Consider the following 23,365-nt stretch of genomic DNA (forward strand, 5'->3'; position numbering starts at 1 on the left):
GAGGGCAATAATGAGGAGGAAAGGTGAGAAGAAAGGAGAAGAATAACAAAGAGAAGAAGGGGAGAAGAGATGCATGCCAAGTAGAAGAAAAGATGAATGACAAATAGAGGGGAGGAGGCAGAAGGAGTTAAGGTGAGGAGTGACGTAAAGAGGAGGGCAGAGGTGATGAATGGCATGTAAAAAAGGGGAACAAACCGCAAGGATGAGCCGAAAGGACAAAAAAGAGGAAATGAAATGACATGACAATGAAATGAGAAGGAGAGGAGAAGAGGGAAGCGTTTACGAGGAGAGGAATGGAAGAGGGGGAGTGATTACACTAAACAAGCCCGCAGCATGACAGTAATTTGCGTTGTGCTCTGCTGCCCATATATGGTAATGGAATGTGTGAACGCAGCTACTGTGGTAACCTGCATTGATCTGAGATCAGACCAGCAGTTGGCAGACAACAAACACACAAATGACACACACACAGGCGGCCTGCAGCGTCTGAAACTGGACTGCATGCACAAAGACACCAACAAACCTTTTGTCAAATAAAGGAAAGACGGACAAAACTAAAATAAGCCGAGCTCACATGGAGAAATCAAGGACAGAGACACACCAGCATAAAACACTTGTAGGCTAACACACATACACACGCACACACACACACACACACACACAGACACAAGGATGTAACGATTACCGGTGTAACAGTAAACCACGGTAAAAATGTTGATGATAACAATTACCGTTTTCATTTAAAATATCATTATTATCAGTGCGTAGCCTACAGTGCGTTTCTTGAAGTTGGAATCATGGCGTGAGAAGGAGATGACAGCGCTCAGGACATTTATCAGCCTTGTAAAAAAGGCCATAGTAACACTTGCACTCTCTCCTGAGATGATTGACCAATCAGTGACGAGAGTCATCGCTTTGATCTCCTGCCAATCACTCGCACTCAGACAGGAGAAAGGGACAGAACAGCTGTAAACTGACTTTTTTCTTTATCATTCCTTTCCCATTTTCGGACTTGTTGAAGTCTTGTGTGTAGCCCAGAACGTAAGTTAAAACTATTCTGTAGCTTGCTAAACTGTCATGGGTTTTACTGCCTCGTTATCTGTGTAAACGTTAAAGCTACGTTTACATTTTGCTCGTGTTTCTTATTGCATAGCTGATAGATTTGCAGATTGTTTAATATTACTTGTGCAGCCACGTGCTGATATTCAGGTTGTGTTAGGGCAATTTGCTAGCAATGCAATCACCAGTAAACAGACTAGCGCTGTGGAGCCATGTGCTTAGCTATTAAAGGTGTATTACACTGTTTGCTCCGTTATGGATACGTGTGCTGTAATAGATGTGGCTTATTCTCAGTTTGTGTTACTGAGCAATATGTTACATTTATGTTAATTATTACAGAGAAATTAATGTAATTCTTAGTATGGTTTATTGTTATATGCTGGTGGGTATAACATTTAGTTTTGGTAAATAATGTTTATAGTAAGTCAGATGCTTATTAATGTGCATTATTATTTGTTTATATTTCAGAACCACATCCAACTTCACATGTAACGTCAAATACAACTTCATAGTTAACTTCATGTTGGAGTTGTAAATAAATCTTCCTGGATCTCAAAGTCAGACATCTGTGGTTCAAGTTCTTACCGGACCCCCTACAGCGGGCCAGTGTTTCAGCAGCCTATTTTCAATAGTTTTTACAAGCCTATTGCCTATATTTTTGTAATATAATAAACACTGTTACACTTTTTGAAACTATTTCAGATTGTGTAGGCCTATCAGTGCTTTCTGAACATATTGAACACACTTTTAAAAAATGCCGCGATAATACCGAAAACCGTGATCATTTTGGTCACTATAACCGTGAGGTTAAATTTTCATAGCGTTACATCCCTCACACACACACACAGACACACACACACACACACACACACACACGGTAAATGTGAAGCCCTTTTTTATATTTTGTCCATCTGCTTCCATCTGTACTGAAGAGGAAACACAAAACAAAACCATACATCCTCACCGACATAACTCATCCATGACCACACCTCCAAAAAGGAAGTGGCATGGGGCTGTTGCCGTGTACGTGTGGGAGGAAACATGAACCTAAATGTAAAACCTTGACGTAAAGCCAAGGCAAGAGCCATTATAAATCTCAGGTGGCGGACAGATTACCTCCTGTCGACACATGCAGAGATGACCCACTTTCACACAAGAAACAGTTGCGGATATCACAGGCATGCATATGGAAGCATATAGGGAAGGAATCTTCTGTGTGTTCTAAATAAAGATAATCAAACCACCAAACCTGCGTGTCTACATGTTCACATCGGTTCCTGTGTGTGTGTGTGTGTGTGTGTGTGTGTGTGTGTGTGTGTGTGTGTGTGTGTGTGTGTGTGTTTTGGAGACAGACTTAATTAATCACCCTTCTCATTAATCAAAACTGACTCATAGCTCTGGCTTTAATCTCACTGCTGGTGTGAGCTTTTTAATAACACACAATCATTAACTGGATTAGTAACCAGCTGCCGTCTGTCCCATTTTTGTTTAATTCTTCCTTTTGGGGTCTCGCCTTGTTCCAAACCTGGCACCGGGCTAATTAGTTCTGAATGCGAGTGCCGTTCTGAGCGTGCTACCTCCTTTCATTTCCACGACCTGCTTAGTGTTGCTTCGAAGTGACCGTACAGTAGTAATCTCGCTTTGCCAGACCCTCCTTCACGGCGCTGTGGAGGAGGGTCTGGCTAGTCCACACAGCATTCCGGGATGGGATAAAAACGTACTCTGGTTTATTGGCATTTCTTTAAACCAATCACAATCGTCTTGGGCGGTGCTAAGCACCGGACCGAGCCACGGTGCCTCTGCAAAATAGCCTCGGGAAGGAACTTGTTTTGATGGAACATGTGTACGTTTAAAAGTTGTTTTAGTCGTGTAACAGAAAACTCAGATTGAAAGATAGTCTAGCTAGCTGTCTGGATTTACCCTGCAGAGATCTGAGAAGCAGTTAAGCATAGTCCTCAGAAATCGGCCAGAGTTTAAAATTATATCACAAAGAAAGCAGAAAGTAACAGACATCCGGGCGAAAAATAGCGTGATCCGGCAGAATTTCCGGCAGCACCAGAGAAAGTCCCGTCGCAAGTACAGTAGTAGCTCCTTCTCCTTAGTGTCTATGTGTCACATAAAACAGATGGGCGTTTAAATCATGTTGATCTATTCAATTTTGTAATGCCGGCCCCACTTTTTTTATTATGATTGGCTGAGCAAATTCTGACATACTCCTGGAGGTCAAACACATTTGATGCCAAAAATTAGAAAACTGACATGCACAATCGTATAAGCAATCTGTGGCGACACATCAGCTATAACTAGTGTGTGTATTAAAGACTGGACAGCAGTGTGTCTATGCTGGTGATGAAGGACTGATTAAAGCTCATAATTAATCCATCTGTGGTCGTATATTGGAAAGTGACACCTATCCTCATCGGGTGTGTTACACTAAGCAAACGATACCAGAGGTGGGAGGGCTGACACATCTGTGTGACAATAATCCTGCCAATCAACTAACAAGCCAGCCAGACAACTGAGACAAAGAGGAGGAATAGGAGGAGGAATCCATGTCATTCACCCATCTTTTTGCCCAACAACAAGACAGCTCCCCTTTTTTTTTTTTTTGAGATTATTGTTTTGGCTTTGTTATACTTTATTATAATATGAAGTATCGAGAGCCACACAACATGTACAGAGACAGAGGATGACATGAGATAAAGGTCAGAGTCAAACTGGGAATGTCATGGTTACACGGTACGCATCATAAAATCACTGCACAACTGGGACTCCACATCTTGGATCTGTTCATTTGGGCATGCAATTTTGCCTGCAGACATATTTGTCATTCGTTGTCTGGTCCATGAAATGGCAAAAAAAAAACAGGGGAAACATGTTGATTGAAAGTTCTGAGAGCCTCAAAGCAACAACTTAAAAAAAAAGAAAGAAAAAGGTACCATAAAACACAGAGAAGCACCAACTTTTCACATCTGAGAAGCTTGAACCGGAGAATATTTACCAGTTTTGCTTGATTGAACAACTGTTATAATTCATTCATTATTAAAATGGCTGTCGATTAATTTTGAATCTATTTATTAAATCAGATATTATGTGATTTAATTCATAATTTTGCTCGTTTTATACAATGCTTTAGTTAGGCAAAAGGTCTTGGACAGCTGCTTGTGTTGAGACAGCATCAAACACTGATGCATTTCACACGTTTATCTTATTTTTTCGTTAAATGAAAATCAATTCAACATCAGTATCAAAATATGGATATCATGTTGGTACCAGTAGTGAAAAATATTAAATGATACACAGTTCTAGTGCATATGTGTAAGCATTCAATCTTAGTGCTGCGGCGCACAACTTTAGCAAGTGCACAGACGATGATTTTGTCAGTAGTAGCTCTGTCTCAGTCCACACATCTGCACAAACATAAAATGACAATCCCCAGCATGCATGCAAACACATGTAGTGAGATACACACGTTCATGCATACGCTGAGATACACACACATCCTGCCAACGTCCACACCTCACTGCCAGCAGAGAGACAAAAGACAGGAGTTGAGAAAGATGACGGAAGAAAACAGCTTTTATCCATTTTCTGACTGAGACTGGATGGCTGTCAGTGGGCCGCCATTGAGTGGTTCCACCAGACTGAGAGAGAGAGAGAGAGAGAGAGAGAGAGAGAGAGAGAGAGAGAGAGAGAGAGAGAGAGAGAGAGAGAGAGAGAGTGCGCGTGTGTGCATGTGTGCATGTGTGTGCGTGTCAATGACTTCATGTGTGTGTGGTGTAGAATCAATCAGGGTACTGAAGGGACGGCACAGGGATCATTGCAGTGTGTGCAAAGGTGTGTGAAGGAAAACCCACGTGTACGGCTGCCTTCCATAAGCCTCTCTTAACGCACCGGCGGTCACACTCCGAGAATAAAACATGAGAGCAAAAGCGAAGAGCAGCGAGAATAAGGTGAGAAGGAGAGGACATTTGAATCCTCTCCTTCTCGCTCACTCCCATCATTTCAGGAAGAAAGGGGCCAGTGCACTGACACTCGACAGAGAGTGTGAGAGTTGTCACAGCGCACTAACCTTTAGCATCCCAGTAAAAGTAGAAGGGGAAAAAAAAAGAATCAAGAATAGCAGCAGCGGGATGACAGTTCAGCCAGACCTGTCAAGTCAAACACAGAGTGAACCCTGAACTGCTTCGGGTTGCAGCGAGCAAACGGCTCTCCCTCCGCGCCACCCGGCTGCATCCAGAGCCACACACACACACACACACACACACACACACACTGTGCTAATTGGCATTTAACCCGTCGTGCCCCGCGCACATTTAGTTTCTAACAAGCAATTACATCACGCTCACTATCGTCTCAAACCAACTGAGTTGTAATGGAGCAATGATTTGCGCAGTGCTGTGACTGCCACTGTGTAAGGCAGTTCAACCAGACAGAGGATCAACTGGAAAGTTTAATGCATTCCAATTTTCAGGAATGAATGCTGAAATTCATCACAACAGCAGTTTATCACTGCATGACTCAAATCTCTAAAATGTTAAATTTTAGCAATTGCGAATAGAGCTGCAAAGATTAATGGATTAGTTGTCAACTATTAGATTAATAGCCAACTATTTTGATAATAGATTATCGGTTTGAGTCATTTTTTTATAAAAGAAAAAAAAAAAAAAAAAAAAAAAAAGTAAAAGATTATGCAATTCCAGCTTCCGAAATGTGACTACAGTATATCCTCTAGTTTCTTCACTCCTCGATCTGTGACAGTAAACTGAATATCTTTGCGAGATATTTGAGGACGTCATCTCAGGCTTTGGAAAACACCGATCAATATTTTTCACCATTTTCAGACATTTTATAAACCAAACAACTAATCGATTAATCGAGAGAATAATCAACAGATAAATCGACAATGAAAAAAATAGTTGGTTGCAAAAATGCCAACGATATGCAAAAATATTGCATGACTGCTACCAAATCACAGTTTGCTTTCATGGTAGCGATCACTTTTTAAGATAATTGCTTTCTGCCAGGTAAGTATAGTTTAGTATACTATCTGTGCTGCAAGCAACAGCAAAACAACACACAATGTTCATCCCTGTCTTCATTCTCTTTTGAAGGACACAAAGATAATCCTGCTGCTACAATTCTGGAGCAGAATCCAGGACTCAAGCCGCGGTACACAATCCTGTGTAAACCACATCTCCCATGGTGCCTGATGGGAGTGTGCCAAGAACTGAAGACTGAGGAAGAAAACGCACGTCAATTTAAAAAGGACCATACTGGTGGTTAGGCGTACTATAGGCTATTAAATTAAAATCGACCAACCATTTTCTAAAGCATAATATCTTATTAGCAGTCATGCTTTCCATTCATGTTAGTTTTTTTTCTTTTTTTCTTTTTTTTTTTTTTTAAATCATCTTGAGTTATACTAGATAATTAACCTCAAGGAAGCCCCTCGTTTTCTTGAGTTGGCTGCAGAAAGAATTGGATTCACACCCAGAGGATAAACGACAAGCAAACACAGAAGCTGTGAAAATTATCAATTGGACTTTTTTTGTAGCTTCCTGCTGTCAAAAGGTTTCTGTTCAGCAGCCAAACCTCAGAAATAGGCATTTCCTTAAACTTACATAAAGGACACAATTTTCTGAGCAGTCCGTGCTTACTACTACAGGTGACGGGTGCACAAAAATAATGACTGAATGTTCACTGTGATGCCAGAGCCATCTCAGCTTCAATCATCTGCACATTGATTTTTATGCTATGATGAAATGAATGGAACGTAATGACTACAAGATACAAAAAAGCATGGCAAGCAACCAGTATGGTCCTTAAACTCATTACTTGATAGAGCCTCAGTCCACATGGACTTTTATTAATCTATACATAAACTTGTAATGACATTTCCCTGTCAGATGAAATATCTCATCATCAAAACTTCAATCTTGTTCATTTTGATACAACTTAAAAGCACACAAATGTATATTTTGTTTGTTTGGAATGGTGTCATTCTGTGAAAGAAGACATTTGGAGAGACGTGGTAATTACTTGACGCCTGGAGTCATCATCATCATCAATTACTTTGGCTGTCTGCAGATTTTGTTTATTTAGGCACAGCTTAAGCTGTTTAGCTCTGTGACTATCAGCCTTTTTTTGTTGCTTTCTCTTGTTCCATCCTTCGCCGCTTTGGCCAGAGTTACATGCTGTTGATGACTGTGAGGTCTGAGTGATGTTCCAAACCGGCTCATTAACACGCTCCACTTCACACTGTCTTTCATACTGAAAAAATGCCTGATTCAATTCCAAACCTATTTAACTTTTCAGTTCAGACACGGTCACTTTGTACATTTAGCAGACAGAAACCTAGACGCTTATAGCTTAAACACCCACAGAGTCGAGAGAAACAGCATGCTGGAAAGTGGAGAGGACAGACATGAAAGAGCAGCACACATCTCATTAGCACCCTTTTCTGTCCGTCCAGCCAGCTAACTGGGCAGCCAGCCTGCCACCCGTCAGGATTCTCGTGTGGTGGAAACCAGAATAGTTGGAGCATTTCACTTCCATCCTCAGATGCATTCCAGGGGATTAAGAAATCATCCTCACATTTAAAAAAGCCCAACGCCTGCAAATAGACTCTGGGATGTGGGGGTGGATAGGTCAGGCGCATAAGTCATTTTCTATTTCACAATCCTAACTCCTTAGTTAATGGAGTTTTTTGAGGTAAGCACAAACACCAAGCAAAGAAAGGGGGGGGGCTGCCTCAGTGAAATTCATATTCTTAGCTATGGACTGAGGGGCCGTCTTAAAACGAGTTGCTGTGGTATTAATGACAACAGGAGTAACTTTACACATGATTTTTAAAGTTTAAGGGAGTAAGAGTGTTGCAGACAGAACAATACACTAATCTGATGCCACAGAAGTAATAAGTAGATTAAGATACAAAACTATTGTGCAAACCTATTTTAATTACCCAAAAGATAATGTTAGTAGCTTAATAGTCTATATCCACTTCTGGGATTGATCCGTTGCCTCCGGAAATTCCGCCGGATGTCCCTCTTTTTGGTCTGATGTCTGTTACATTCTGCTTTCTTTGTGTTGGAATTTTAAACTCTATTTGATTTTCTGAGGACTATGGTTAACTGCTCCTCAGATCTCTGCAGGGTAAATCCAGACAGCTAGCTAGACTATCTGTCCAATCTGAGTTTTCTGTTGCACGACAAAAACAACTTTTGAACGTACACATGTTCCACCAAAACAAGTTCCTTCCCGAGGCTATTTTGCAGGGCTCCGTTCGGTGCTTAGCCCCGCCCAAGACGATTGTGATTGCTTTAAAGAAATGCCAATAAACCTGAGCACGTTTTTCTCCCATTCTGGAATGCTATGTGGACTAGCCAGACCCTCCTCCGCAGCGCTGTGGAGGAAGGTCAGGCAAAGCGAGACTAGTAGCTTAATAAGTGACAAACAACTGAACTCCTCAGTGTGGATTGAGCGGTAAGGAACAATGTTTTTAGAACTTGTTTGTATCGTGCGAGAGGATGCACGTGCAAAGAAGCGTAGAAAGGCGTCCACAATGGCAGTGAAGACGAAGGCTGCAAGCTAGCATGTACATTAAGGCATGGATACCCGACCCGAGCCCGACGGGTCCCGACGGTACCCGACGGGCCGGGCCGGGTTCGGACAGATATTTAGAAATAATGGTCGTGTTCGGGCCGGGCTCGGTCACATCAGCGTGATAAGGCATTTGTTGTAAAATGGTGCTGCGGCTCCTTTAAGAGAGCTCAGTGTGTGTGGAAAGTGGGCAGAAGAGAGATAGAGAAAAGAGGAAGCAGACGTATAGATGCGACCGGAGCAGAGCTGGTGGAATAAGTTTAAGTTTCGTACACAGTGTGTGCGGTGTCTGAGATAAACCCCAGACTGAAAACCAAGTTCATTCATCTGCTCACCAGAAACGGGATTTTAACCCCGACGTTATATAACGTCGGCCCCTGACGTAACGAGTCTCCCCTGGTTTTCTGATCACGGTCGGAATCGAAGCAAGCAAGAAAGGTTAACGCATTGAACATTTAAAATTAAACAGCTTATTAACGTGCGCTTGTTCCCCCGTGTGCGCTGATGCGCTCATCTGTTGACATTTCCGAATGCCTTCCAGTTGCTTAATAAAAGCGGGCTTTCCACACAAACAAACGTACGTGTCATTAGTATGAGAAAAAAAAAAGTCCGGGTTCGGACATAAATATCATAATGCCTGACGGGCTCGGGCCGGGTTCGGTCACGGCTCTGTCGGGCTCGGGCCGGGTTCGGACAGAAAAATTCGGCCCGATCCAGGCTCCAATGTACATTATTACATCTAAAATATTCCAAAAGGTATGTTTTATGAGGAAGGAAATTCATTCAACACATTTTTCAGACCTCAAGGACACACAATGTGTTTCGGTGAGAAACATTGTATAAAAACAGCTCGTTTGTTAACAAGAACACTCCACAGGGCACCTTTAATCAACACATGGTTTGACACAAGTGTACCCTTTGTTTTGAATTGTGTTGCAAGCTATAATACGACTAGCCTCTAATAAAGTACAGCAGGTAAACTGTAATATACCAGCACTTTGGAAATATTGATGCTTTTTTTACCTTGCATTTTATAATCCAATTTCAAACCCTTTGATAGACACAGGGTACACCCTCGGGACCTGTTTAGGGTGTGCGCTGCCTCTCACTTGGTGCATGCTGGGATAGGTTCCAGCCCCCGCAGCCCTAAACAGGATAAGCGGTTTAGAAAACAGATGGATGGATGGATGGATACTCCAAATTTCAATGCAGCAGATTAGCAGATTATTGCCATAATTGCCTCGCTTATAATAATAGAGTGACTCCTTTTGTTGGCCCGCTACAGCATTCCTCGTTGTCTCCAACCTAATTTAATATTATTTGTCAACCATAGTTTCACTTTTAGACAGCGTTCTTTATTTCAAGCCCTTGAGTCATTTTTCTTTTTTTCTGAAATGAGGGAGGTTTCTGCACTGGTAAATGCGATGGAATTAACTCCCGGATCAAGTAGGAGAAAACGTTCAAGAAGTGACAGTCCTCTTAAGTTCTAACCAGACCATTGCTTGTCATTTAACACTGGAAAGGCATAATCTTTTCAAGCATTTCCTCCCAAGGGTGGTGTGGAGCTGTAGTTCACGTCTGGTGGTACGACAGTAAATTAATTTTTGAGCCGCTGAAGAGAACCTGAAGTCATTAATGGTTTCTTGGGTTGTGACATGTGAGCTATTTAATCCCACTTGGCTTTGAGCCATCTCCAATATTTCTGTGTGAGAAGGAAAGAGAAGAGAAGCTTTAAGGGAATAGATGTCATAGATATGGGAGGAAAAGATGGTTTGGTTTGGAGTAGAGCGTGCATGCTTGCCTAGATCTTTTTCTGTCTGTCGCAACTAATCACATCCTGACCCATCACACAGTCCACTGTGGCTTTCCCACTGCAGCTAACAGAGGGAGCTTGTCATGAGCGCACACACACACACACACACACACACACACTTCCATTTTTTCCAGTGAAATGCTGATGCTGGACCTCCTTATTATTGCAAAATTACTCATGATTACACAACTATGGCTCATTCCAAGTATCTGAATCATTTTAATCGCTGAAAACAAAAGCAAAATAAAAAACAGACTTCTGTTTTGGTAACATTTTGTGTGGGCACATCTTCCACATTCACCCTGAACCTGATGGTGCCGACAATGACACACAGCAGTGGATGGATGACAAGGATGACAGATGTTCGGCGGTAGCTTTTCACAAGCAGTAGCCTCACTAATCTGTTTTGCATTTTCATTTGGTTTAATTGAGGAGGACTTGGACTGGATTCCCTCTCATAAAAAAAACAACAAAAAAAACGAAACAGCCAAAGATACTTCTGGCTGACTGACAGGTAAGTGTATGCATCAGGGAAGAGAAATAATTAAATGAGCTGTGAAAAGAAGGCCCACGGGGCCTATGGAAAAGCACCAGGCAATATCTCAAGTCATTTGACAATGATATGCTATTAACAGAGGAAAATAGGAAAACCTGCCTTTGAAAGAATTCTATAATTCTATCATGCAAATGAAAAAGTCCATCGCCGGTTGCCAAAAGACCGGATGTCTGGAATATTGAATGGTTTCATGTCAAGAGAACATCAACCTTTGTTGTCAAAAAAACCCTCAATTTTGAATTCACGGGGGAAAAAATCTACTCCATGAACTGTGTGAATAGAGAGGTGACCTCCAGCTGAAGATTAGAGACGGGAAGATCAGGAGTTAAGAGAGGCTTATGTAAAGTGCTCATATTATGCTTTTGGGCTTTTTCCCTTACCTTTATTGTGTTTTATATTTTTTTGTGCACGTTAGGGCTGAACGATTAATTGCATTTGCGATAATATCGCGATATGTTAAAACGCGATTTCCTAATCGCAAAGGCTGCGATTTGGTCACGACTCGCGAGAGCAAATCAGTCTGCACTCCGCAGAGAAAGCATCAACTAGCACGCTAACGCTACACTGTACCTTGAGCTGATTTCTGTCATTCAAACAACTCTGAGTTGTAGTTTAAAACTTTTACAGCCATTTTAATAAAATTAAGGGTTTTATTCTGGTTCGAGTCCATACATGCAGTTAATGGATACAGACACGCAGAACTGAAGGTTCGGTTGGCAACTATTAGCTAGCTCTGATTAGCGGTTAGCTCCGGTTAGCGGTTAGCTCCGTTATAAAGATATGGAGTGGAGGAGCTGCCACTGAGAGGGGTAACAACCAGACTGATAAATGACGTTCGGGGAGCTTTCACAGCAGCGTGGCCGCGGTGTTTCAACAGTTTTATTAGTACAGTTAATCCCACGGCAAGAACACCAGCAACTAGCTAACGCAACGATAGCCTCTCTGCACTAGGCAGCACGCAACTGCGAGGGGGGAGGGGCTGGAGGCAGCTCCTCTCTGTGCACTGTAAAAAAAAATACACTGTTGTGTGTGTGTGTATATACTATATTTTTACTTTTTTAACTGTCTAGTGTGTAATTGTGTGTTTTTCATACTATAAAATTATGTATTGTTTGTCTTTGTTGAATAATACAGAAGACAAAGAGCTTAAAAAATAATCGAATCGCAATCGCAATATTTGGGGAAAAAAAATCGCAATTAGATTACTTTCAAAAATCGTTCAGCCCTAGTGCACGTTATAGGTTTACAAAGTGAAAAAGCCCAAAGTCCATCCCAAAGGGACTTACCATCTCCAACAGAAAACACTGTTCTTAAACTGCCCTCATACTCTGCAACTGATTGGCTAGTAGTCCTTACCTAGCTACTACGTATGTGTGACTCCCAACAAAGATGGAATAGAAGTGAGATGTCTCACTCTGTAGCTAAAACTGAGAGCTCAACACACAGGGTGAAAAGAGGAGCTGCAGCAATGTGCAGTATGACAAAAAGATGGTGTTTTTTGAAAATTAAACCATGTAAACCTATTCTGATATAACCTCTAAATACAATTATGAACCTGAAAATGAGCATAATATGAGCACTTTAAGGGGAATAGTGGGGTAATGTGGTGGCAAGATGGAGAAGAAAAGGAGAAGGACAAAGCATTGTGCTGCAGCTGTCACACTGAATCTCTCAATCAACAGCTGAAGTAGTCAAGGATATGGAAGCAATTAATCAGGTTTAACAGCGGCCGCCAGCACGAGTCGAGGGGGGGGGTGGCAACCTGTCCGTACATCTGTGTTTGTGTACTATTTAGTGTGAGCTGATTTATACGTAGATTATGGGTAAATGAGAACAGAATTTCTCAGTCATATAGAATATCGCCATGTAATGTAAAAAAAGAAATACTAAATTTTTTCATGAACATACGTAATTTGAGATTAAATGTCTTGCTGAAAGACTGCGACTCTCTTGTAGGTCGAATAGGTGGTTAAAACAGTACTCCGATTTAGCGTTGCACTCCTATAAGATTGCCGGACTCCCGATGCAATTTTTCTTTTTTTTTAAGGATGAAAATGGAGGCCAAAGAACCAGTCAGAAACAGTCTGTTTTTTCCCCACACATACATCTTCCTTGTCAAAACATGGTGCCTACATTACCCACAATGCAACTGACTGTGTGGTTGGAGATTTTGGTGTGTTATGCTAGCAGCAAGTTTTTTTCATTTACAAACTTTTAGTTTTTTAGCTCTCTAACCAACATTGATTTCACGCAGCTCCCTCCGGAGCCATAAAAGCCTTTATACATTTTTTTTTTTTTTTTTTTTTACATATACAGTAGTACTCGCCGAGACCTGATGTGTAAAATCTGTTGAGGTGAGGTAAGGGTCTGTCACCAAAAATGACAAGAAAACACTTTAAGGTATCAAGCCAGGAAGATAGTTTTGACTTAGTTTGTCCAGGTTTTGAGATATCGTTGGGACAACTTTCGCAATAAACAGCTAGAATAATTATCATAGCTTGGCCTGCGTATGATGGCAACACGGTAATACAAGTATTACAGCGTTGAAAGAGAAAGAGTATAAAAGATATTTAATTTTTTTAAAAGGGAACAAAAATGTGGGCTTATACTTCAAGAAGTAAGGTTTGTGCCAAAGGTCTGGGTTGTTATTCTATATATCTATTTCTATGCTGTTTTCCAATCGTTTTAAACTGCAGTCGAGTGTTTTCGTGTCATTCCACACATTCAGCCGACCTCTCACTGGATCAGAGAATGAAGCAATGTCGATGACTAAAGGCAGACAGAAACCATACTCCCATTCTTAATAAAAAATTTAGACTTTCTCATCAGTCTGTCAGTCAGTCACCTGACACCCACAGGAAGACATGAAAGTCTCCACCAGGAAAATAAATCCCTCAATAACATGCATCCTGACAAACTGAGTTATCACATCCAGGTCTTTATTTACACATGGCTGCTTTGTTTGACAGGACAGACATTAATTTCAAGCCAGGTTTGAAATAACCACAGAGCTCGTATATTAAAAAATGACAAAAACTGATCTAATTACACATGGCAGAATGATGATACAGAATGATATGGTAGAAGCGTACACTACACAGAGGCAATAGTAAATGGGCTGTAACACTAAATGACACCAGTATTCTCTTTTAATGTGCGTGTGACTCGCATAGAAATGTGCTGCGATGGGAACAGTAGTCGTTTGTGAACAGGGTAAGGAGGAGAGGTGTAAGCTTGCATTATGCAAATGAGACACAACACTGTCGGAGCGGACGCAGTCGATCAAGACGATTGCCACCGACACACACGTGTACACCTACGTGCACTCGGAGGCGATGCAGTCACTTTAGACGATGATATTGAAGCAGCCAAGGACGCTAACAGAGGTGAGACAAGAGCCAGGCTGTTGGCCACGCACAAATCTTGGTCTTTAGCCCCGTTTCATTTTAACGTTTTATCAATACAGACGAGAGCCTCTCTTTGTCTGCTGGCTGGCTGGCTGCTGACCTCCACAACTTGTTGCTAACAGTCTCCAGGCTTCACAGAGCAGGACAGTTATTTATGGACGGGGAAGCAGAGATAAATCGATGCTCTCTCTATTCTTTCCCAATCCCATTTGCATTAATTCAGAGGAGGTGTTGTTTCTTTATTCAAAAAAAGGGCAGTTTCTCCACTGCCCATGTTTTCTCGCTTTGTGCTGGGTTATGGAATCCAGAGAATGTAGAGCTGGTTAGTACTTTGGTCAGTCAAATAAAAGGCCAATAAGCTGCCAGGGCAAGATGGTAACAAGTTATAGCCTACTATAAATAACTTGTTTCCTTGCATGGCTATCAGTATTTGCTGCTAAAGCTTTGTAAAGAAAAATGGCATAGGGATAGTAATACAGGCACAGTTTGAAGACAATTAACAATGGTTTGGCCTTTCTAGTGCTAGCACTTAACCATGGCAGGAAATTTTCTTTCTTTTTTATCTTACTGGCTTCTGTGACCTGCACATCCCCAGCAATGAAAAAGCTTTCACTTTCCAGCCAATCACCTAAACCAGAACATGATGTGACTGGTTCTGAAACTAACAAACATTCACTGAAAAAGATTACAGTTGATGACGACATTGATTGAGTGGTTACAAAAAGTCTGTACTATCTGCCATCATATTTCTTTGTGTTCATAGAAACAAAAACTATTTGTGTTTGGGGCCTATAGCAGGAAACGGTTACATGGGTAAAGCAGGGACTTTCCTGGCTCAAACTGTATTATTAACATATGCATGTGTAGATGTAGAGGCCCCACCTGACAAAAAAAAAAAGCACCGACTATGGCTTAGAAAACACTTTCCTTTCTTTGACTAAATTGGTGTTCAAATGTCCTATAATTTACATAATAAACAGGCTCTATGAATGAAGTATTAAAAAAAATAAATCGAGCGATCAATTCCTCTGTTCACAAAACTGATATTAAAGCTTTAGTGCGTAACTTTTTTGATATTAATGAACATCCGTTACATTCAAATGAGTTGCTGCAAAGCTAATTAAGACTATCAGCTCCACACAACTCTCTCTGCATTTCTCAGCATGGCTATGTTCAGAAAATGGTGCTTTCGCACGCAGAAACTCGAGTGAAGATAATTACCTTTTCTGCAGTCGATCATGTATTTTTGTATCCTCCGTGTCCTCCTTGGCTACTAGCAACCGCGTGGAGGAGGGGTGGGGGTGGTGCGCGATCACGGAAGGCTTGTATCATGTGGATGTGCCGACAGAAACTACGCACTATAGCTTTAAAACGACATCTTTCTGACATTATGGTACAAAATATACAGTGAAATAGAAGAAAACACCTTCACTGTCTAATGTAATCCAATACAACAGCACTGCATTAAATCCTACTTTCTTTTATGACACCGATCATATTCAGTTTTTGTTGACATTTAATGTCATTGCGGAGGCTGTATATTGTGACGGTGTTCAATTCTGTTAATGTGTCTAATGTTTTGTTCATCATGGGTTCAATATTTCAAACACACATGTGGAATAAAGTATGGTCATTGTGTTGATTTTTAAACAGGTGGCTAGACTTAAACACAGCCTTGAATGAGAAGTGCAGTGACTGCTTCTTGTTAGTAATGCCAATGATACTTGTAATGGCCAGCACTAATTCTCTTGTATATCGCAAGTTCTATTATCTTTTCACTTAGCGGCCGGTGTGATTTTCACTGCAGTTAGCATTGGCGCAGTTAAGACTCTTTAAACAAGATTTACTAATCGCCAACATGGTCAAATGTCGGTAAATGCAACATAGAGTATAAGCAAGGAACCCCCCCCCCGGCTAAAGGCTCCGTGATGATATCAGTGAAGCAAACAGTGTTACTGCGGTTATTAATTGCCCACATGGGTACAATGGAAAATGTCACAAAGTCACATCACAGCCTGACCCGCAGCTGCACTCGCACAGACAGTGGAAGCAATTTCCATTTTGTCACCAGCGAACTATATCTGAAGAGGAAACAGTGACTGAGCAGGATTCCTCCCTCTCTCATACCCTCACTAGCTCCCTCTCTTTTTAAACAATGAGGCCAGGAAGAACTGAGAGTGGCGGAGTGGATGCAGGGAGGAAGAGAGAGAGGGGGGGGGGGGGAGTGCATTGGCACCCTTTTTAATTCCACCAAAAGCTGTTACAACAAAAGGGCCCTCACTCGGGAGCCGCCACGGAGCGGCAGCCAGCCAGTCCGGCTCAAAATAGGGTCGTGAGCAAAAGAATGAGAGCGGCAGAGAGGGCGAGAGAATAAGATGAGCAAGAAAGAATGGGTGAATGAAAGAATGAGAAAATGAAAGACTGAACCGGGTATGAAAGGCTGGCTGGAAGTTGTCTTTACTCTGCATGGCGGTAAAAGTCAAACTGGGGAGGGTGGCCACATTGATCGTGTGTGTGTGTGAGAGAAAGAGAGAGAGAGAGAGAGAGAGAGAGAGAGAGAGAGAGAGAGAGAGAGAGAGAGAGAGCGCTTGTGTGTGCATTGGTGAGTAATCTGCAAAGGCAGTCATTACGCTGTGAAAGCTGACTGGACCCTGAAAGTTGAAAGAAAAACCTTCCTCCGACCATCCACGGATCGCCTCCATTGTGATTCATGGCCGGCTTCCTGTTGCTACGCTCTGTAATCCCTCTTCCCACTGACACCTGTAGAATCACTAAGGTATGCCAAGGTGTTAGACATGATATGCTTCATTTCTCAAAACGTGATCTGGAATGTGCTTTGTAACCAGTTTCCTCAGTAGTGGAAATGAAGAAAAAGTAAACGCTGACCAAGTGCAGACACATGCCTGCTGGTTCTTGGCAGACAGAGTGATGAATTAAAACCTGCTTCCTGGACTCTCAACATGCCAGACTGATAGAGCTTCTTACAGCAACCCAGAGTCTAACCTCTTCCCCCTAATTACACCTAGCTTCCTCTAAAAGGTCCACAGAGCGCACATGGCTGCACAACAAAGGGATGTGAAATTGTCTCAGCCACAAAAGCTGTATCCATGACAACCTGTTCCAAATCTCTGTGAGAGACCTACCAAGCCAACTTCTACCTCTGTCCGTAAGTGCCGCATTTTGGGATTTTTAAAAGAAGAGCATCAAAACAACAAGCAAACAGCATTATGCAAGAGCCTGCAACACAAAGTTAACAGTCTATCGTTCATCATGTTAATCCTTGATCAATAAGAAAACCCAGAGGCGAAAATTAAAAAGGGACTAATTTAAACATGAACGCAGACAAACAAATCAGTGATGCAACAACCTTATGCAAGTGTGTCAATGAATCAATGAAAAAAAAAAAAAAATAATGGAAAATCAAAAGAAAAACTTAGCCGGACTTGATTTGAACTGGGCTTTTCTGGGGAAGAACACCCACCACACGACTGCCCAGACAAAGACAAACAAATGGGCCCAAACACTAACAGCTCCCAGCATTACTGCGCACTTTGTGCTTGTGCGAGTCATTATTAAGCTCTCAATGAGCATCAACAGTTGATTCCCCAAGGGGATGATTATCACCTCATGCCTCACCAGGAAGAGCCATTGACATTTGAGTCTGGGAACTGAAACTGCGGGGCAGGACCCAAAATGACTCATTTCTGGTCCCCCACACGACAGCAGCTTGTGTGTTTTTAACATGGTGGGTCTCAGATTAAGAGGCTTAATCATGATTTCATCACATTCACCATGGGTGACATATTGTACATTTCTTTTTTTTTTCTTTTTTTTTTTTTCTTTTTTTTTTTTTCTTTTTTTTTTAAATTGTATTGTATTGTATTGTATTGTGTTTGCCAATTACTTTTATTTCATGCCTTTAGAGCACTCACACTTTTTGGGGGAATGTCTTTGATTGCAACGTTCCTTATAAACAACCAAACAAATAAAAATGTTTTAGGCTAAAACAGATTAGGGGTTAGAATACGATGTATGCAAAGTGAGAAAAATCTGTTGTTTAACTGAGAAAATGACTGGCATTTTAATTCAAACTGCCCTTTGCGTTTGGAAATAATGGGAGATTTTCAGCCTCCAGGCTTGTTCCAATAATTAATCATCCAAAACATCCTGCAAAAAGACAAATTTAAATAATTGTGCTCCTGCCTCAAAGGCCAAAAGCACACAACTGGCTGTACTGGGCCAGCTCACAGATGAATATCTTTTTCTTTTCTTTTTTTCTTCATATTTCATGCATTCTTCATGCAATTTTTTTTATTGATTTTCCATTAAACCATGTAGCATTTTCTACAGCACATATTGGACCAAATGTACAACATACAAAAATCGTATGGCTGTGTTATACAGATACTAACCAATGTGAAAGATACCCCCCCCCCACCTCAACCCACCTAACCATCCCAGTTTGTCCCTTTAAATCCAGATCTTCACAAGAATAATTGTCCATTGAAGTGCTTGTCCAACGAAGGATTGCAGGAGCATATACCATTTAGCACAAAGTTTCAAAATAAGTGATTACCAGTACATTAAAGGAATGAGTGGAAGATAATAAAATAAGAGGGGAACAAAATAATAATAATAGTAAAAATAAGATATCTAAGTAAATAAGTCAAGTCAGATACGTGTTGCTGCTTCACTCTGATTTAATGGTGTTTGCAAGCTCTCATAGTACTCAAGTACTCAGTACTAAAAAGGGGGCCCAGACCTTCCTGAATGTTTGCAAGGAGCCTTTAAGGGTGTATCTGATCTTCTCAAGCTTCAGGAAACGCATAACATCTCTAATCCACCTTGTGAAGCTGGGGTGACAGATGAATATCTTAAACACTATGCTGATTGTTGTGTATGCTTTATAATTACAGCAGTACAAATATAGCCTCCCTCTGGATTCTTTATTTAAAATGCAGTAGATGCTACACCAGTATATTGTAATATGACTAAAGCAGGTGGTTATTTAGGGTTTCCTGCTTACACTAAGACAGGCCAATGATTGCTTCCAATGCTTCTTCGTCACAGCCTTCTTCTGCATTGCTTAAAAAACCTACACCGATTTCACATACCGGAGCTGCAGCATGGCTCCACAAATATGCAAACGACAAACAACAACATGGCCCAATGACGAGTCATTAATAGGAGCTCTCAATAATCAGGCTGCACTGCTATGAGGGCAATAATCATCAGCCGCCTGCTCTCCAAGTGATAAGCTAATCAGCCCTTCGTCTCTGCTGAGGGGACTCATCATCTTTGACATTTCAGCACAGAATCGGGCCTGTAGAGACGAGTGCAGGGGGGAGCGGGAGGGGGGGGGGATCACCTGAAGTGACTTAATTATCATTGCCAGGGAATGATATCCTCTCAACTCTATTTTGCCTGTTTTACTGAAGGTTAAGATTGTTATTTTACCATCCTGGTTAAAGTTTCATTGCTGCCATTGACCCCCTTTTTTTTTTTAAGAGCGCTTTTTTATTTTCCGCATAATCTAAAAACACACGGAGATCATCCATCTACACACACACACACACACACACACACACACACACACACACACACACACACACACACACACACACACACACACACACACACACACACACACACACACACACACACACACACACACACAAGGTTTCCTCAAATGAAAAATGTAAAACCTTGTAAAAGCAAGCTTCTGCATTCAGTGTCAGTAACTCACTGGCTAAGCAGCTGAAATGTGAGAGAAGACAGTTGTGTTGTTGCACGTTCAAATTAATTCATAACCTGTGGGGATACTGCCATGACAATCTGACAGGTTTTTAAACAATACAGGCCTGATGTAGCAGAGTCTCAGCTGAGTATCTGTCATCCTCACACCAACCTGTGTTGCATGGTTTACAGCACTGGGGTCTCTAGCACCGCAGTCCTCGGTTTTTCTGTGCCATTACACTGAGGTGTTCCTGTTCTTGTGGCTTAGAATATGCATGGAGAGTAAGAATGTCATCACAAAGCAAATTCCAATCAAGGTTCAATCTTCCTCCTGCCTTGTACACTTAAGAGTCAAAACCACCGATCACGTTGTTACCTATTATGCAACAGATGCTACAGCAAAATGCAAAGCGCAGGCTCTGCTGCTCCCAGCCTCCAGAACTCGGCCACCATTTGCTTTGATCCCGAGAGTCATGTCTCCAAGGCGTGTCAACGCACGAGAGAAGCTCCATAATGACCCATCTTTTTCCTCGGTGACAATTTGGGGACAGCTCTGACAGATGACACTAGTTACACCCAGGTGAAATCAACAGGCTGGCAGATTCATGCTGACAGAGCAGGTTCACAGATTTGTATGCCGATCTCTATTGCCTGACTGCCTGTTATACATTTTGTAGCATGGTCCCAGTTTGGGGAAGAAAAAAAAAACAACTCTGAAATAGTTTCTGTTGGGAGTTCGAGCACATCCGGTTACTCAGCCGTGCATCTTAGTGATGCTGTCATCGCTCGTGGTTACGGTTATCTCCATATCTATCACTGTAATGTTCCTATTGGGAAATAAAATGTTGCTATGGCAATCATTAGCAAGTTTATTGATACCTTCTATTTGTTTATGGTGTAATATACCCATATCGGCATAGCAAGTTCAGAGTCTTCTTATTTTACAGCATTTATGGTGCATTAAAGTGCATCATAACATGTTAAACATTGTCATGTATTTAAATCACAACAGCATTACTATAACTGCCCTTTGTGTACATTGTGCATTCATCGTGTTGCTCAAAATAAGTAATCCGTCATTTATAAATGTTGGTATTTTTTGTATCTCTTAAGGCATTAGAGCAGTGTCTACAATGTGTTGCGTTGTGCTTGCATCACTTGACAGTAAGTTCACAGCAGAGATTAACAGAGATCAGCAGGCCAGTGCTATTAGCCGATGCTAATCACACATACCTCTGCATCCGTGTACATGGGCAGGTGTGTAAACAGCAGTTGAAGTAAACGTTAAAAGTTTGTTGTATGTGTTTTTATCGATAGTTCATTTATGCTGCTGTCGAGTAGCCCCGTGTTATCTTTACAGTTGCTGAAATCTATGATAGTGGTTTCAACAACAGCCTGCGTCAGCACATTCTTTTAATAAGTAATCACTCTTTACACAGCCAAAAGGGCTTGTTTTAAAATAGCCCTTTTTATTTTCTATACACAAACAATGTATGTTGATGAAAATTAATACTAATTGTTTGTGTATAGAAAATAAAAATATTTTTTTCACTGAATATTCTTATATCGGTATTGATCTTTTGAATTAGATATCGATCAGACTCTATAAACTACTTTATGGTTTAATGATCTCCTTAAAAGTACAACTATATGTGAAATATATTGTATATCTACAGCTACAGTATATGTAGTAGGCTATCTACTGTATTGGACTTTCATAAAGGGCTCTACATCATTGTTGAAGGGGCCACCTAAAGAGCAGGGACCGAGCCCGCATCACCACCCTGTTGCTCTGCAGAATGAGGACCAATTTTCTGCCATTATTCTAATAGTCAGAAATCAGAGCTGCGGTTGTGATTGCGCCTCATTTCCCTGCGACACTTTCCAACAGGTAAACAGCGATTATAGGTCAGGCGTGTTGGAAGGGTTTGTAGAGGCTCAGAGGGGATTAGGTTCCCTGAACAGTCACCTGCCGTCTGAAGCTGCGAGGAATTAGGACCAAAAAAAACCCACAAACCCAGGAGAGCCACACCTCGCGTATCACGTCGTATACCGAAACTCCACACACAGATCCGACAGTGTGCTTCGATAATAAAACTTTTACAACAGGTCTCACAGTCCAGCAAACACAGCAGCCAGAGCGGGGACAGAGAGAGAGAGAGAGAGAGCGAGAGCGAGAGAGAGAGAGAGAGAGAGAGAGAGACGTGACAGGGAAACATGAAGCCCAGTCAGGACACGGGCGGCGCGGTAGGAAGCGCTTCCCCACAGTCAGGGCTCACAGCGCAGGAAGAAGAAGGGGAAGCTGGAGAGGCTTTTTTTTTTTTTTTTTTTTTTTTTTTTTTTAAAAACACAGCTCGGGGTTGGTCTTACCTTGGGCTGCGAGGAGGATCGCTGCTGCCACCAGCCAAGTGTTCCTCACAGGAGAGACCGGGCAGCGTGCGGCGTAATCTCTCGCCATTCTTCTAAATATCCACAACAGCGCTGTGTGGGGCAACCCGGAGATCCGAATTATTCCTTCTCCGATTAGCCGAGAAACTTCCCGAGTTCAGTTCAGACCGCCTGGGTTGGAATCAGCCAAGTTGCGGCTTCTCTTCCCCTCCTGTCTCTGAGTGTCTGTTCCCCCTCTTCAGCCTGGACCGTGTTTTAGTTTATCTTTCTTTGGATCTTTTCCTGACCGGAAGAAGGGGCTGGCCGCAGTGCGCACAGGTAGTTACAGACCGCAGGCAGGTTGTGTGTGATGGTGCGTCTTGGCCACAGCGAGACTGGAGCGAAATGGAAACAAAGTGTGGACAGAGTGTGTGAGAGTCGGCGGAGCTCTGTGTGTGACTGATGCTGGAGAGCTGAGCGGGGCATATCAGTGATGTCAGCAGAGCGTCACCAAGAGGACTTCAGCCGTAATACTGAACCCTCGGCTCCAGCAGCACAGCCCGACTGCAGCTGAAGATGTGTTCTGCGGGCACCTGCCGCTCGTTTGTGTATTCCTGTGTGTGTATTTAAGAAAGTATACAACACTGGCTGACAATTAGTTTCATCGATCACCGATAATAATCGATTTTTTCCGTTGATCAACATTATTTAATGATATAGTGCTGCAAGTGAAAACAATGATGAAGTATAACTAGGCTATATACATTCATTCAAGTTGAATATTTACTTGATGCTACTTTATACTTCTACAGCACTTTTGAGAGG

General features: G+C 41.9%; 1 protein-coding gene across 3 annotated transcripts in view; it reads right to left on the reverse strand.

The window, feature by feature from the left end:
- Positions 1-23,046, reverse strand: part of pvrl2l (PVR cell adhesion molecule related 2 like) — a 325,590-nt gene extending 302,544 nt beyond the window's left edge. The window contains exon 1 of one of the 3 annotated variants that reach the window (XM_031295584.2): positions 22,541-23,039. In XM_031295584.2, the coding sequence (XP_031151444.1) occupies positions 22,541-22,631 (91 nt within the window). In that variant the 5' untranslated portion in view covers positions 22,632-23,039. Of the gene's footprint in view, positions 1-22,540 lie in introns of all 3 variants that reach the window. The other 2 variants (XM_031295583.2, XM_031295582.2) reach the window with 2 other exon arrangements.
- Positions 23,047-23,365: the final 319 nt, after the last annotated feature.

Source organism: Sander lucioperca, chromosome 14 (genome assembly GCF_008315115.2).
Source record: "Sander lucioperca isolate FBNREF2018 chromosome 14, SLUC_FBN_1.2, whole genome shotgun sequence".
Lineage (NCBI taxonomy): Eukaryota > Metazoa > Chordata > Actinopteri > Perciformes > Percidae > Sander > Sander lucioperca.